Genomic DNA, 13,519 nt, shown 5'->3' with positions numbered 1-13,519 from the left:
TAATTGACATCTCTTCAGATTCCCAAATAAATTGCTGTATTGCTCACTCTGAGGGAATGGTGCCCAATTTCCTCTTCTGATTACAAAGGCAGACTTCCTCAGCTGACCTCACATCACATCCCCCCTGTGTCCTTAGCTGTCTGCTGGCAGGGCCACTGCTGCCCAGAGCACTGCCGTTCCCCTTTGTCAGGTGTAATTGCTTTGGGCTGAAGTTAAAACAAGGGCAGTGTTGTTGGTCTCAGATAGATATGTGTGCAAAGGAAAGGAGGTGTTTGGCCAGGTCAGACCAGTGGGCATAGGTGTGAAATAGGAATGAAGTGATTATCTCAGGCAGGAAAAGGGCTTCTGTCCATTCCTAAACAAAACCCTGCAATGCACTGATGCAGGGAGGTGCTGTGACACAGGCAGAACCAATGTATCTGGTGCTGGAGTGTGGTCTCTACTCTTGTATGAAAACCAGAGCTCATCTGCACTCAGGCAGCGCAGGCTGAAGTACTGATCAAAATTCATAAAGCCGAACTGCAGTGCTGAATCTGATTAAGTTCCTCACCTTGAAAATATGACTGTAACTGGTGGTTCTGGTTGGTTGGTTGTTTTTTTGTTAATTCAGTGCCAGCTACCAGCAGAGATATGTATCTTCTGTGAATCTTGTCCGGTAAGAGCCTGAGTCAGTCTGCAGTTTCAGTGCCTCCCTCATGTGAGCAGCGCTCACATGCAGCAGCACTCCTTTGCGTTGTTTACCTGACCCGATCAATTGATTCTATCTTGTCTAATTAGCTTGAATTTCATTGCAGTAACGGCTTCCAGCAACAATAGGCTGTGGTCGTGCCACAAGGGCATGGTATCATCTGTAAATTTCAGAAAGAGGTGAGAAATATGGTCTTAAAAACTGACACTTAGTAAAACACAGCAGGTTGGAGCTTGCGTTAAAATGTGAAACATAAGAATTAGGGCATGGGACTGCTGTGCCGTGGGAGTCAGCGGGTGTCACACCAGCAGTGAGCACAGGTCGAGTTCCTGCTCCTCATGGAGCTGTGCGAGTGTTGATTCAGCCCCAGGGGTTTTGCGTGGGGTCCCATTGCTCTGGGGCTCCAGGCCTGGGGAGCACCTTCTGAAGTACTCAAGGCTGTACGACCAAAACAGCCCACGAGTGCTGCTCAGCATGGGGCCAGGAAGGGGCGGCGTGCTGCAGCCCATGGGTGTGTGCTCACAGAGGCAGTCGTGCAATGTCAGTACGGTGGGAGAAGAGGGAGCACACGTGGTGTGGTGAGAGCAGCAGCATCACAGCCTGATGGCAGGGCTTCGTTTGAGGTGTAGTACTGCACAAGTCACCTGCCTTTAAAGTAAGGCCAAAACCCCCAAATAAAACAACAAGAAGTCCACAAACAAAGTAACTGCTGGGCTTGTCTGCGATTGTGCTTTTCATGGAGGCAGCTGGGAGCCCCGTGGCCTGGGGACGGAGAGCATGAGTTCCCGTTCTTGTTACAGGTAGCGAGGTGTGTGCTGATCCTCTCTAAATTATTGTGAAGTAATTGGTGACCTAATGAAATTACAGACCAGTGGTTACAAGAAAGCAGTAATTATTGTGCTCGGTCCGTGTTGTGCAGTGCCATGCAGTCACGCTGGCAGCAGCTGTCTGGCAGACACTGTCAACTGCAAAACAGCGAATGAGGGGGATTTTGAAACCATAACACAGCGGCCGGAAGTTGGTATCAGCCCAGTCTCCAGTTGCCGTTGTTGGTGTCGCAGCGCTATGATAGAAATGCTGATAAAACTTATGCTGGAGAATGTGGAAATCAGGGTACAGTTTTACAGTCTCCCAGGCTCGCTGCTATTTATCAGTGCTGAGCCCACGCCCTGGGCTGCCCTGCTGATTCCTGCAGGGCCACCAGCACTGCTTGGGTGCTGCTGTGACCGCAGGATTCCTTTCTCTTCCCCAGTGCTGCTGGGAAGAGCTGTGCAGGCGCAGGCAGCACTGCTGCTAGCAGCGGATGGGCACACACATCAAACCAGAAAGAATGGATTTCTTTTTCCAGCTGCTGCCACTTTTAGCTATCTGTCTTGCCTTTAATGTCATAAGCGGTTAAAAATGCTGTAGGATGTCCCCTTTGTATTCGGCTTCTTTTTGCTCTGTTTAAGCCAATCGTGGTGCCATCACATTCATTGGGATGCAGCAGTCAGCCTGCAGCGTGGTGCGCAGTGTTGGGGTGGGCTGCTGTTCCGCTGCACCGAGGTTTCCTGGGGCTTTTCCAGCCTGGAGGAGGAGAAACACTCAGTGAGGAGTGCAAGAGCACGAGGGGTGCCTGGCCCAGGGCCATCCTCACAGCCCCAAATGCTCATATGAAGGCAGTTTTCTATTTGCACACACGGCTTTGGCTTGCGGCCATACACATGTGCAGGTGGTTGTTTGCATGAACCCCCGGGCTCTGCGTGCTGCCCTGAGCCCTCCTCCTGCTCCCTCTGTGGCCGTGGTGGCTCTGTGGCCGTGGTGGCAAGGGCAGGAGGTGGACAGAAATCTGCCGGTGACCCAGATCTGATCTGTAGGCTGTAGGTGGAGCCACCTGGACACCGCAGTGGGGAAACTGGGAGGGAGAAGTGGTGTAGGAGAATGGGGCAGAGCACCGGGGGCTGTTCTGAGCCCTGCAGGTTAGGGCCGGAAGCGTCTTGCCTTGCATTCGCTTTAGGACACATCCAGCCTCTGCTTTGTCTCCCACAGCACCATGGTGAGATGCCTCCAAGAAAAATAGCAGAGCCCTGCAACAAGTAGATGCGGTGATCGCGTGTCCCCACGCTGATCCCTTCCCATCTCTAAGGAACGTGGCTGCTGCCAGCTGTGTGTCCGTGCACAGGCTCAGACAGGCTTAGGAGTCCCAATCCAGTGAGTTTGTCGTCAGTAACAATCGCTACCTGAAATGCAGTGCTGTTTGTTTTAGCTTGCAGGTTATTGTTAGAGTTACACCACAGACATATTTGCTGCAAGAGCCAAATTAAAGCAGTTTGTTTAGGATAGTCTTCTAAATTACAACCACCACAGCATTTTGAGGTATTTTGGGCATCCATATCAATTAGCATCATTGAAAATGTCTTGTAATTCCTAAAAAAAAATACAAAACCCACAACCAAACCTAACGCCTTGTCATTGCAAACAATACTTCAGTATTTTTTTTAATGCTGGATTTCTCTTAGCCTTGAAAGTGCTGTCCAGAAGCAGGGTGGATCTTCTGAGCTGGTAGAGGCCAGCACAGTGCTGGTGGTTGCTGCTGGGAGCAGCTGTGCCTGTGCTTGGGTTGTGTCTGTGTTCCAGCTGCTTGCTGTGGGTTTTGGTTTGTTGATCCCCTCTGAATTTATTCTTTGTCTTCCTGATTTGGATCCTCCCTACCTTCTGCCCCAGTAACTCTCTGTGCTTCATTCAAGCTGTGCTTGCAGGAGCTGGATCCTTCTGACCTGTAGATAGCCTTGTTTCAAGTACAGTTGTGTTCCAGAGGTTGTGGCCCGACGTGTTCTTTATCGGGAGTGCTAAGTGCTAACAATGTGCAAACACTGCATGTTCTCATTTCTCACGATTCTCTGCTCCAGACAGATTTCCGGTTCTGTGAAGTATTTCTGTGTGGATATTTCTCTCTTCTGTGAACTGGAAGGAGCAGTGTAGGGTGCACAGAACCACCATGGGCACTGACCCCTTGCCAGCACAGTCCTCGTCCTTTGCAGATGAGCCAAGGCAGCTCTTGAAGCAAAGAGCGTGCTCATTTCCTGAAATCACAGTGCTCACTGCGTGCATGTGAGGGTGAAATCACATCCTAGAATATAACAGCGCTCTTTGGCTGCCTTCCTTGTCCGGGGTTAAACAAATGGAAAAGCTGGGCCACGAGCTGCTGGCAAATGGCCCATCAGGTCCTGCGGTCTGAGGACAGAGCGCACTGTGCTGCAGGCTGCTGCATCTGGCAGGAGGTGTCTGCAGGGCAGGGCTGCGTGTGGGGCCGGGCTGGGGCTGGGAGTGCTTGATTTTGGTCTTGGTGCTTGTGTGAAGCATTAGTTTTGAGAGCTTAGGAGGCTGAAAATAATGCAAAACCAGAGGTAAGCAGCCTGAAATTCTGCACCTCAGTCCTCTCCTCTTTCCACAAACAGGCTTCCTTGTAGGGTGCTCGCAGACAGCAGCCCTTGATAGCCACGAATGCAGATGTTATTTTTTGTGTGAACTGAGGTGTCACATGAGTGCTGTGTCCATCAGTGCTTCCAGAGATGCTGGATTGCTGCTGCAGCTGCAGGCCGTGTGTTCCTTAGGAGCAATGCTGTGTGCAGCCTGGCCCAGAGCAGGTGGACCCGCATGGCAATGGCCCGGAGCTGTGTGGAGCGCGGCACAGTGCTACCAATCCTGGGGCGTTGGGACCATAGCCCTGTGCTGTACAGGAGAACCCACAGAGCACACCGCAGCCTGCAAGGCCACATCTGTAAGAGCCAGCCAGTGCTGCAGCTGCCATGGAAACAGAGGATTTTGTTCCCGTGGCAACCAGCTGGGGCTTTCCCAAGAGCAGAGTGAGAGCTCTTGGAGAAGGAGCAGGATGGTGCCCTGCTGTGGGGCCTGATCCTGCTCGGTGCTGCTCCCCGCAGTGGGGCTGTGGTGCTCCGGAGCCCTGTGTGCAGCTCTGGCTGCGCTGCCGCTGTTGCTGCCTGGGGCAGTTGGTGCTGATGTGCATGCAGGGATGGGTGCTGGTGTTCAGGTGTGTTTGGGGCTCTGCTCATCACTGCAGGTTGTGCTTTGTTGGCCAAGGAATCGCTTCGGTGCTGGGTTTTAAAGAAACTGCTTGTTGCACCCAAAGAACTTCATAGAAGACATAGCAAGATTCAAAGCAGGCATGTCCGGAATTCATGTGATAAGTGCAGAGCCCCAAAAGTACCACAGGTGAGCACAGCACAGCGGAGTGTGGCAACAGGGCAGTCCTTGTGAGAGTGAGATCCTTTCCCTGGGTTTGAGCTCCATTCATTGCATACAGCAGTCAAAGCACTGCATGCCATGGGGCAGCCCGTGCTGACCAACGCTTGGCAGTGTGCTGTGTGAATGCTGCATCACAGGGAGCTCCCACAGCCATGAGCTCAAGGTCTGCTCCAGTGGCTGCAGAGAGTTCAGGAATCTGGTTCAGCATTACAAATCACTTCCATGATTGCTCACTGATGGGGAATTTTTAATCAGTGGATGCCGTGTAGTAGAGCACAACAGCTGAAATATGCTTTTGGAAAAGCTCATAATTGAAAGTGGGTTTTTAAATTGCTAATGTAATACCTATAAGGGGAGCTTTTTAATAAGGCCTCTTAAACCTCACCGATTCCGGCACAGGGTTAGCATTATTCCTGAGGCAGGCGCAGAGAAAGCGGTGGGAGCATTATTCTCAGTCTTGACATAAGAATAAGCAGTGTAATTACAGCCAGCAATAAAAGGGAAAATTCTTTACAGTGACGAACGGCCGCTGCGGTGGGGCGACAACAGCACTTTGTTTGTGGTTTGTGCACCAAGCAGTGGCTGTGGGACGCACGCGAGGACCACGGAACGGCTCTGAATGGGGAGAGGAGCGGGCACAAAGCGCACAGCATTGCAGCTCGCACTGCGGCTGTTGGCTGCCGCTGCGGTTGTGTTGGGCTTACTGTAATAATCCGTGTGGGAAAAGGCTGCTCTGAAGCTGAGAGCTACGTGCAAAGGAGGAAAATCCCATTCCATGCGCAGCAAAGGCAAACACAGCTTCCAGGCAGGCGTGTCTCCCTGGGACTGCTCTGTGCTCTGCGCGAAGCCCTGCTGGCGTGCACGGCTGAGTCACTCGCGGGCACAGCCGTCACTTTCAGAACTGTCCTCCCCTTCTGGGAAATGGAAATGAAAGGGATACTCACGCCCTGCAGCAAACTGTTCCTGCATGCCCTGCATGGATTCTGCTCCTGATTTCAAAGAGGAGCTAAACTGCACAAACTGTTCGGAGTGAAATCATCAGCTCCTTTTTACTAGAGCTTGTGGCATTGTGCAGAACTCCCCAGCTCCCAACAGCCAGCCCCAGCCTGTGCCCAGCAGGGCAGTGAGGTGGACCAGGGAGAGCAGCACCACCTTGGCAGGGCTCAGGAGTGAGGGTTGGAGCCCCCAGGGCTGGGGTGCACATCCTGTATCGCGGCGGCTTCATCCCTGTCGTGGTGGTGAGGCTTCATCAGAGCCCTCAGCACAGCCACGCCTGGCGCTCCCAGTGGGAGCAGTGGCTCAGATGGCAGCTGCAGACCCTCAGCTGTCCCGGATGCAGGTGCCTCTGCTTAGTGACATTTCAGACCTGCAGAGACAGGTGGTCAGCCATGTGTATGAATTCCTTTACTGAAGTTTCGTTCCTTTGTTTCATGTCATTCTGGTGGTCCCCTCTACCCATCTCGGCTCCAGCCATAGGTGCCAATTCTGCTGGCAGATCCCAAAGACTTGACTTTGGTGCAAGGAGCGTCAGTGTGATTGCTGCTTATTTTAAAAATAAATGTACCTGCTGTGACTGTGGGTTGGTTTTCTTTGCATAGAGTTGTGTTGTGATACTACTGCTGTTGTAAGAAGTTCCTGTGCTTTGCAGTGTGACAGCCCTTGGAACAAGTGTGTGGGTCTGGCTTCAGTTGTGAGTGGATCCAAAAGCCTTCGCCACCACTTACACGTGTGGAACAATCATGCTCTGTACAAATGTGTTTTAGCATTTAAAAAATGCTTTTTCTTGTCCGTGTCAAAGTTCTGTCTCTCTGATTTATGTGCTGACCAACTTGATTACAGAAATGCACTGTCATCATGTATAGACCTGTTTGAGTTTGTGTCCCAGAAGCTTGTCATTTTTTCCTAACTGCTGCTGGTTGGTTTAGTAAAAGATGCTATCTATCTGTTCCTCCGTGCCTCGTCTTTGAAATACTTCAATTTGTCTGTGGTTTTATCATCCCACATAAGAGCTGAGTTTTCTGCACAGAGCTGCTCTCAGCGCAAGGATGTGGGGGATTTTCACCTTTCTCATGCAGTGGGCCAGCAGTTAGTTGCTCTGCAGGAGCGCTGCTCTGTGTACGTGCCTGCTTTCCTCAAGTGTGCTTGGAAGTAGATATATGTAGTAGAAGCACGTTCTCTCACCTGGCGATGAGGAGAAAACTGCACCCATTATGCTTCCTTCACACCTTTCCAGCAGTCTGCAGTAAGCCTTAATCGCCTTTACGTTTCATGAGACAGGTGAGGTCAGACTGATGTTGACAGCTGAGTGCTGACCGTTGTCACTGTAGGCTGATGGTGAAGTTCTACAGCTTTTCCCAAGGAGTTGTAGACTGCTCCCCCTGGAGCCGAAGTGACCCACACCTGACCTGGTTAACCATTTCGGTTTTGGAGACTCATTAGTATTCCTTCAGAAAGCAGAAGGTGGTTGGCCAAGGCAACCCCGTAGGTTTTCATGACCAGGTCCTTTCCCTTCTGTGTGAACTTGGAAGTGATAACTATACCTGAAAGCAGCATAACTAATAATAAAGGAAAACCAGCAATGAATATGGCAATCATCAGCTTAGCATAGATTACATTTGTTTTTTTTTCTCCTTAGATTGTTTTTCTTTGTTCTGTCTTTAGACTTTAAAGAGAAAGGAAAAAGAATATGAGCATGAGATGGAGCGGCTGGCAAGGGAGAAGATCGCTACCCAGCAGCGGCTGGCAGAGCTGAAGAACGAGTTGAGCCAGTGGATGGACATCATGGAGATTGACAGGATTGTTCGACAGACAGTACAGCCAGAGGATGACCAGGCATCTACCTCCACAGCGTCAGGTACCCACAATTTCTTTCTTCATGTAACCGTTGCTGTACACCACTGTAGTAGAGGTGCGTGGTGGGGATCTTCATTTAGCACCATTGCAGTTGCTTTGCATTCAGAATTAAGTAAAAGGATTTCAAGTGTTTTGTAGCCAGTGATGGTGGCCTAATAATATGCTTGTGTAAAGTACACTGAAAACCGTGCATCAACTATGTTACATAAACACAAGGTGCGGGTTTGCACATTCATTCTGCTGGTATCTTGCGTGAAGCTCCTTGCTTTCAGAATGTAGTTTCCCTCCTGCACAGCTGCGCAGCCCTGCCCATGAGAACTGGTCTGTGTCTAAGTGTCCTGATGTATTTGTGCATGGAGGTAGGAAGGTGTTCAGCCACACAGAGAAGAAGGAATCGGTACAGGAAAGGTCACCGTAGCATTTGACCAACTTAGTGAGCCTTTATATTGCATGAGAAAGATTAACAGTGAAGATAAATGATGCTAATGAAAATCAAGCATGTTATTCCAGTGAGAAGTTTTTGTGAGGTAGGAGAGCGCACACTTTCCTCTGTACCAGTGACCTGCAGCAGGAAGAACAGGCAGTCATGGATGGACAGCACTGTGCTTTCCAGAGATCAGAAGGCTGTAGCAGTTCCTAACTATCTGATCCTTAAAGTCGCAGTGGCATTTGCTCGTGGTGCTTCAGGCAGATGGCACAGCAGGTACCCAAAAAGGGAAAACCTGAGCTTTCTGGTTCATTCAGATTCCTGTACTGGGCTCATCACCTTTGAACGTGCTCCAGACCATCTCCAAGCGTAAGCTAGTGGAAGCTGAGAGTTGGAGAGCTTTGTAAATTGAGGCATCAGCTGTTCACTTCTTCAGCTGGCCTCTGCTGAAAATGATCTCTTCAAGGTACTACTGACCATGGGGCTTGCAAAAGGGAAGTGTCTTCCCTAGTTATCCCACTGCTTCTGTATCTTCTGAGGTTTTTAATCTCTACTGCGTGACTGGCTTTAGAGCAGGCAGTGCAGAGTGCCCTGCTGATGATCCTAATCTCCTTAAGGTCAGCATCGCCTCATTAATTTGTAGGCTCAATGGAGACTGCTTTTTCCAGAACCAGACCAGTAAACTTGCTGCCACGATTCTTCATCGCTGTTTCCTTCCTGCTCTGGGAGCAGAAGGAGCAGTTCCAACTGATAGAACCACTTACCAGGAAAAGAAATCCTTTTCCTCTGTGCAGAGAGCACTCTTCAGTCCAGCTTCTGTCCGTCTGCATCAGCTCAAGTTGTTTCTCTTGACTGCCAAGTGGGATCTCCCAGCCTTTTGTGAGCACCTCTGGCTGAGCTGAGTGAAGCCTGCTGTGCTGTGCTGTGCTGTGCTGTGCTGCTCTCACTCAGCTCAGTGTCTCCTCCTGCTGTCCTCTCTGCCGCTCGTGCTGCCCTGTAGGAGAGGCCATTAGCCCGGTTCATGCTCTGCCTTTTTTTTTTTTTTTTTTTTTACGGGAGTTTCTTCATTTCATTCTTTTTCCAGAGGGTGAAGACAACATGGATGAAGACATGGAAGATGACAGGCCTGTGAACTCATTACCAAAACTAGCCCAGCGCCAGCACCCAGAGCTCCTGAAAGCCGTCCCTTCAAACGCTGCTTCCCATCACCTGGCGGTTTTGCCTCAGCACCTGTCTATCCAGCAGAAACAGCCCCCAGCCCACGCACAGCCTTCCATCCAGACACAAGCACTGGTGCAGCCGCAGGCGATTGTCCCAGCACAGACTCACATCGTGGCGGCTTCGACAGTGCAATCGACTGTTATTGCCCACACCGCCACTACCCACGCTTCGGTCATTCAGACTGTCAACCACGTCATTCAGGGTCCACAGACCAAGCACATTGCTCACATTGCACCTTCCACGTCCAGCCCTGTGCAACTTACCACTGCTGCTCAGCCTATCGGCCACATCACTGTGCACCCAGCCACCATCAACCACATGGCCCACCTCGGCCAGCAGCTGCCCATCTACCCTCAGCCCGTGGCTGTCAGCCAGCCCGTGGTGAGCCACATCGCTCACACGATCTCTCACCAGCAAGTGAATGGAACCACAAGTCTTGGCCAGCAAGCGGTGATGGCCAAGCCGGCCGTAGGAACCCAAGTTGTCCATCACCCACAGTTAGTCGGGCAAACGGTCCTAAATCCAGTAACTATGGTAACCATGCCATCATTCCCAGTGAGCACACTGAAGCTGGCCTAGACAGGATCGTCCGAAGGTGAAGTCTTTGTTGGGAACCTTTCCTAAACTCCGTACATTCCAACCACGTCCGACTCCGCGGGAGGGAGGTGCAGAGCGGCGGGGCGCGGGTGGGCCGTCCTCAGCGCCCAGCCTGGCACGGCGAGAGGGGCCTCTCTGCACTTGAGTTTTGTTAACCTGAGAAAACTTCAGAGACAGTTGTTCATGGTGATTTTTTTTCCTTTTATGTGTAATCGGTGAAATATGGTTATGATGTTCTTAAGACTTTAATTTTCCCCTTTTATGTGTTGCTTCTTTGTAGAATAAATCTGCTGATCTCTTTATGGAGACGTTGCGTAGAATGGGAAAAAAATCATAAAAGTCTATATTTATATATATGTGTGTATGTGTGTGTATATATATGTATATACATATATATATAAATATAACATTTGAAGAAGGCCTTTTGTAAGGTTGATTATTTTGCAGGATTATTAGTCAAAATTCAGCTCTGGAGGAAGGAGACACAGTGTCCTCTAAGCAAGAAACTTTAAGTTAGATGGTTTGGTGGACCAGGGTACACAAACAGTGACAAAAAAAAGCAGATTGAACGTTGGAGATATTTCCCATCAGTATATTACATTTCAAAAACCCATCTAAAATCACTGTGACTTGTTATGGCATTTTAAGGAAGTTCTCTGTCCTGTTTAATAAAAGGAAAAGGAATACACAACCGGGCTTCATTTGTTGCAGTTTTATAAGTGACTTGATTTTATAGCTATGTCAAAAACAGAAAAGAAGTATTGTTTCTTATGATTTTAATGGATGGCAGTGTTCTGTTCGGATGTTTCGGGGGGGGTTATTGTTTGGTTTGGTTTTGTTAATGCAATAATTGATTTTGCAGAACTGTTCCAGGGTTCCTCGTGCCAGTCCCAAGCCTTAGATTTTTCTGGGTTGGTTTTTGTTTTTGCAGAAGCAGACACTTTGTGCTGGTGACTCACAGTGTGTTTATCTGGCCTGATAACAGTGGAACTTGGGGCAAGAAGACCAACAGAAATTGAGTTGATTTGCTGCATGGTTTACTTTTCTTTGTTAGTTTGTTCCTGAACAGACCACGTTTTAGTGTGGAAGTCAAGGGATTAGAGAAGTGATAAACGTGCATGTGGTATCTTCCAAAGTGCAAGCAATTTTTATACCTTTTTTTTTCTTTTTGTGGAAAAAAAACCTAGTCTTTTGTAGGAGAACAGTATGAGCTCAGTATGCATAGCCTGACAGTGTGTGTTACAGACTGCAGTGGGACATGCACCAAAGAAACTCCACCTCCTAAGAAAATATTTTGTTCCATCTCTTCTGGTTGTGAGGTCAGAGCCCATTGCAGTAATGGCAAACTCCCACTGAGTCACGAGGTGAGGGATACTGATTGTGTGCCGGTCCCTGCTGGGGAGTTTGCTTTGGATGTGTTTTATTGCTGACTGCATATTCTGCTCCGAGCACCATTCTGTCTATAGCACTACTGTTAATGGTCTGTCTGTTCCTTGCACCATTTTGCATGTAGTACTACTCTTAATGATCTCTTTTCCATCTTCCTCTTTGTAAAAACAAAAGCCCTGCAGTTCTCGATGCAGGCAGAATCCCCACTGTAGCCAGTGGATGTTCTCCTTGAGGCAGGGTGAGAGGATGCTCCCTGCTAGCATCCAACCCGTGTTGGAAATGACACCCATTCAGAGGAGGAGGTAAGACAGGCTTCAGCAGCCATGAGGCCACTTCAGTGTGCTAGCCAGCTAACTGGTTCTGCCTCGAGATCTTCCACAGGAAAACTCGGTCTGTAGTGTGCCCAGCACACCTGTAGGCTCCAGCAGGACTTTCAGCTGGTTGTGGATTGCTGTACCCAGTGGCAGGGGTGTAATGAAAAAAGCTTGCAGTTCTGTACTGTCCGTTCTATCGCTGAAACTGTGCTGGAGGCAGCAGTAATTACTACATACAGAAATTAAGTGTGATTGTGCCTTCTGAGTAGACGTGGCTGAGAATTGCATCAAAACTGTATTTATTAAGCTCTGAGTTGCTCAGTAGTTAATACTCTCTTTTGTTTGTTTTCTTGCATCCTCAAGTCGAGGAAGCTCTTGCCTGTGCTGTTAGCACAGGTCTTACAGTAGAATGGCTGCATCTTTATGGTTTCCTTATCTCAATCACGTTTCAGTAGGTTGTTCTCTCACTTCCAGAGCACCATTAATGCTGTGTGGAAATGAGAGTCGCCAGGTCTTTACTGTCTCCCTTGTACATTCAGGTGCTTGGCCAAGAGAGCCGTGTTCTGTGTGCCCGTGGGACCTTCGGCTGGTATTCCTAGAGATGGTCCTTAGATACCAGGACAGTCACTCTTCATCAGAGAATACTGAAAAATGAACACTTGCAACAGGGTTGTCTCCTTTCTTAGGCATGGCTTTGTCATCTGCAGCTGTTTGGAGGAGGAGGAAGCGGCCTCTGCCATTCTTCTTTGCTGTTCCAACTCGCAGAGCCATGCAAAACAACAGAATGGAGGCAGGAAGCCTCATGTTCTGGCCAGCGATGGCTGAGCTTTTGAAGGAGAAAAAGCCCAGATTGGGAACTCAGCAGCGCGTGGCTGCTGTGAGCACAACAGCAAAGGAGCACCAGGAGCGGCCCCTTCAGCGCCCGGACACGGATCCCATTCTGCAGTTGGCAGGGAGGCACAGGAGCAGCATGCAGCATTCTGCTCTTGTTACAGGTGGTTCTGCACCATGGCTTACTCCTTGTATCGAAAAACTTTCCCACCTTAATTCCATTGGCTTCCTATCCCAGGAGAGCTGATGCTGGCTCACCGGCAGCGGCACAGCCACACCAAATTGCGCAGTGTAGAGTGAGAGAAGGGCTCCTGCTCTCTTTGCTGCAGGCAGAGGAGCTTTCTGGTGGATGATTGATGGCCTTTACCCCGCGGTCGTGGTCCCGCTGCCCTCCCCCCCTCCCGCTGTGGCGGTGTCACTTCGCTCTGCTCTGCTGCGCTGTCTCCTTTTCTCCCCTCGGCCGTCGGTCCCACCCGCACCGCTCGGTGCAAACCTCGCCCCGCACAAAGGCTCACCCTGCCCGGCAGCCAACCTTCTCCGTGGCCGCGAGAAGCCTTTCTTTGTTTCGGTTTGTGTTTAAAGCTGGCCAGCTTCTGTTCTGTGGGGACACAGCGAGGCGCAGCCCTTTCCCCACGGCTGCCATTCCTGCTCGGAAACCGCAGATCTGTGCTGATGCTCTTAGAAATGTTCAGTACTGTATAACAAGGGGCACTTTAGAAATGTCTCTCCTCCTTTGAAATATGTGTTTTCCCTATGGAGAAAGCTATATATAAATAAATATATGTGTACACTTGGGGATTCAGAAGATCTAATTTGTCCCAAAAACAAATCAATAAATACGAAGTTTACAAGAAATCTCTTCTGTTGTTGAATAATCTTAGTTACTGCTGACCGTGCCACGTTAAAACAGAGAACGGGGTTTCTCTCGAGCAGCTCCGGGTGTCCGCCCCCCCC

General features: G+C 49.7%; 1 protein-coding gene across 5 annotated transcripts in view; it reads left to right on the top strand.

Moving 5' to 3' along the window:
- MNT (MAX network transcriptional repressor) overlaps positions 1-10,722 on the top strand; it is a 63,446-nt gene extending 52,724 nt beyond the window's left edge. For all 5 annotated transcript variants that reach the window (XM_046902744.1, XM_015295872.4, XM_015295870.3 and 2 more), the window contains 2 exons: positions 7,595-7,787; positions 9,298-10,722. In XM_046902744.1, the coding sequence (XP_046758700.1) occupies positions 7,595-7,787; positions 9,298-10,013 (909 nt within the window). In that variant the 3' untranslated portion in view covers positions 10,014-10,722. The remainder of the gene's footprint in view (positions 1-7,594; positions 7,788-9,297) is intronic.
- Positions 10,723-13,519: the final 2,797 nt, after the last annotated feature.

The sequence above is a fragment of the Gallus gallus genome, chromosome 19 (assembly GCF_016699485.2).
Source record: "Gallus gallus isolate bGalGal1 chromosome 19, bGalGal1.mat.broiler.GRCg7b, whole genome shotgun sequence".
NCBI classification, from domain to species: Eukaryota; Metazoa; Chordata; class Aves; order Galliformes; family Phasianidae; genus Gallus; species Gallus gallus.
Note: the sequence above shows the minus strand (reverse complement) of the source record. Positions and strands in the feature narration are given on the sequence as shown.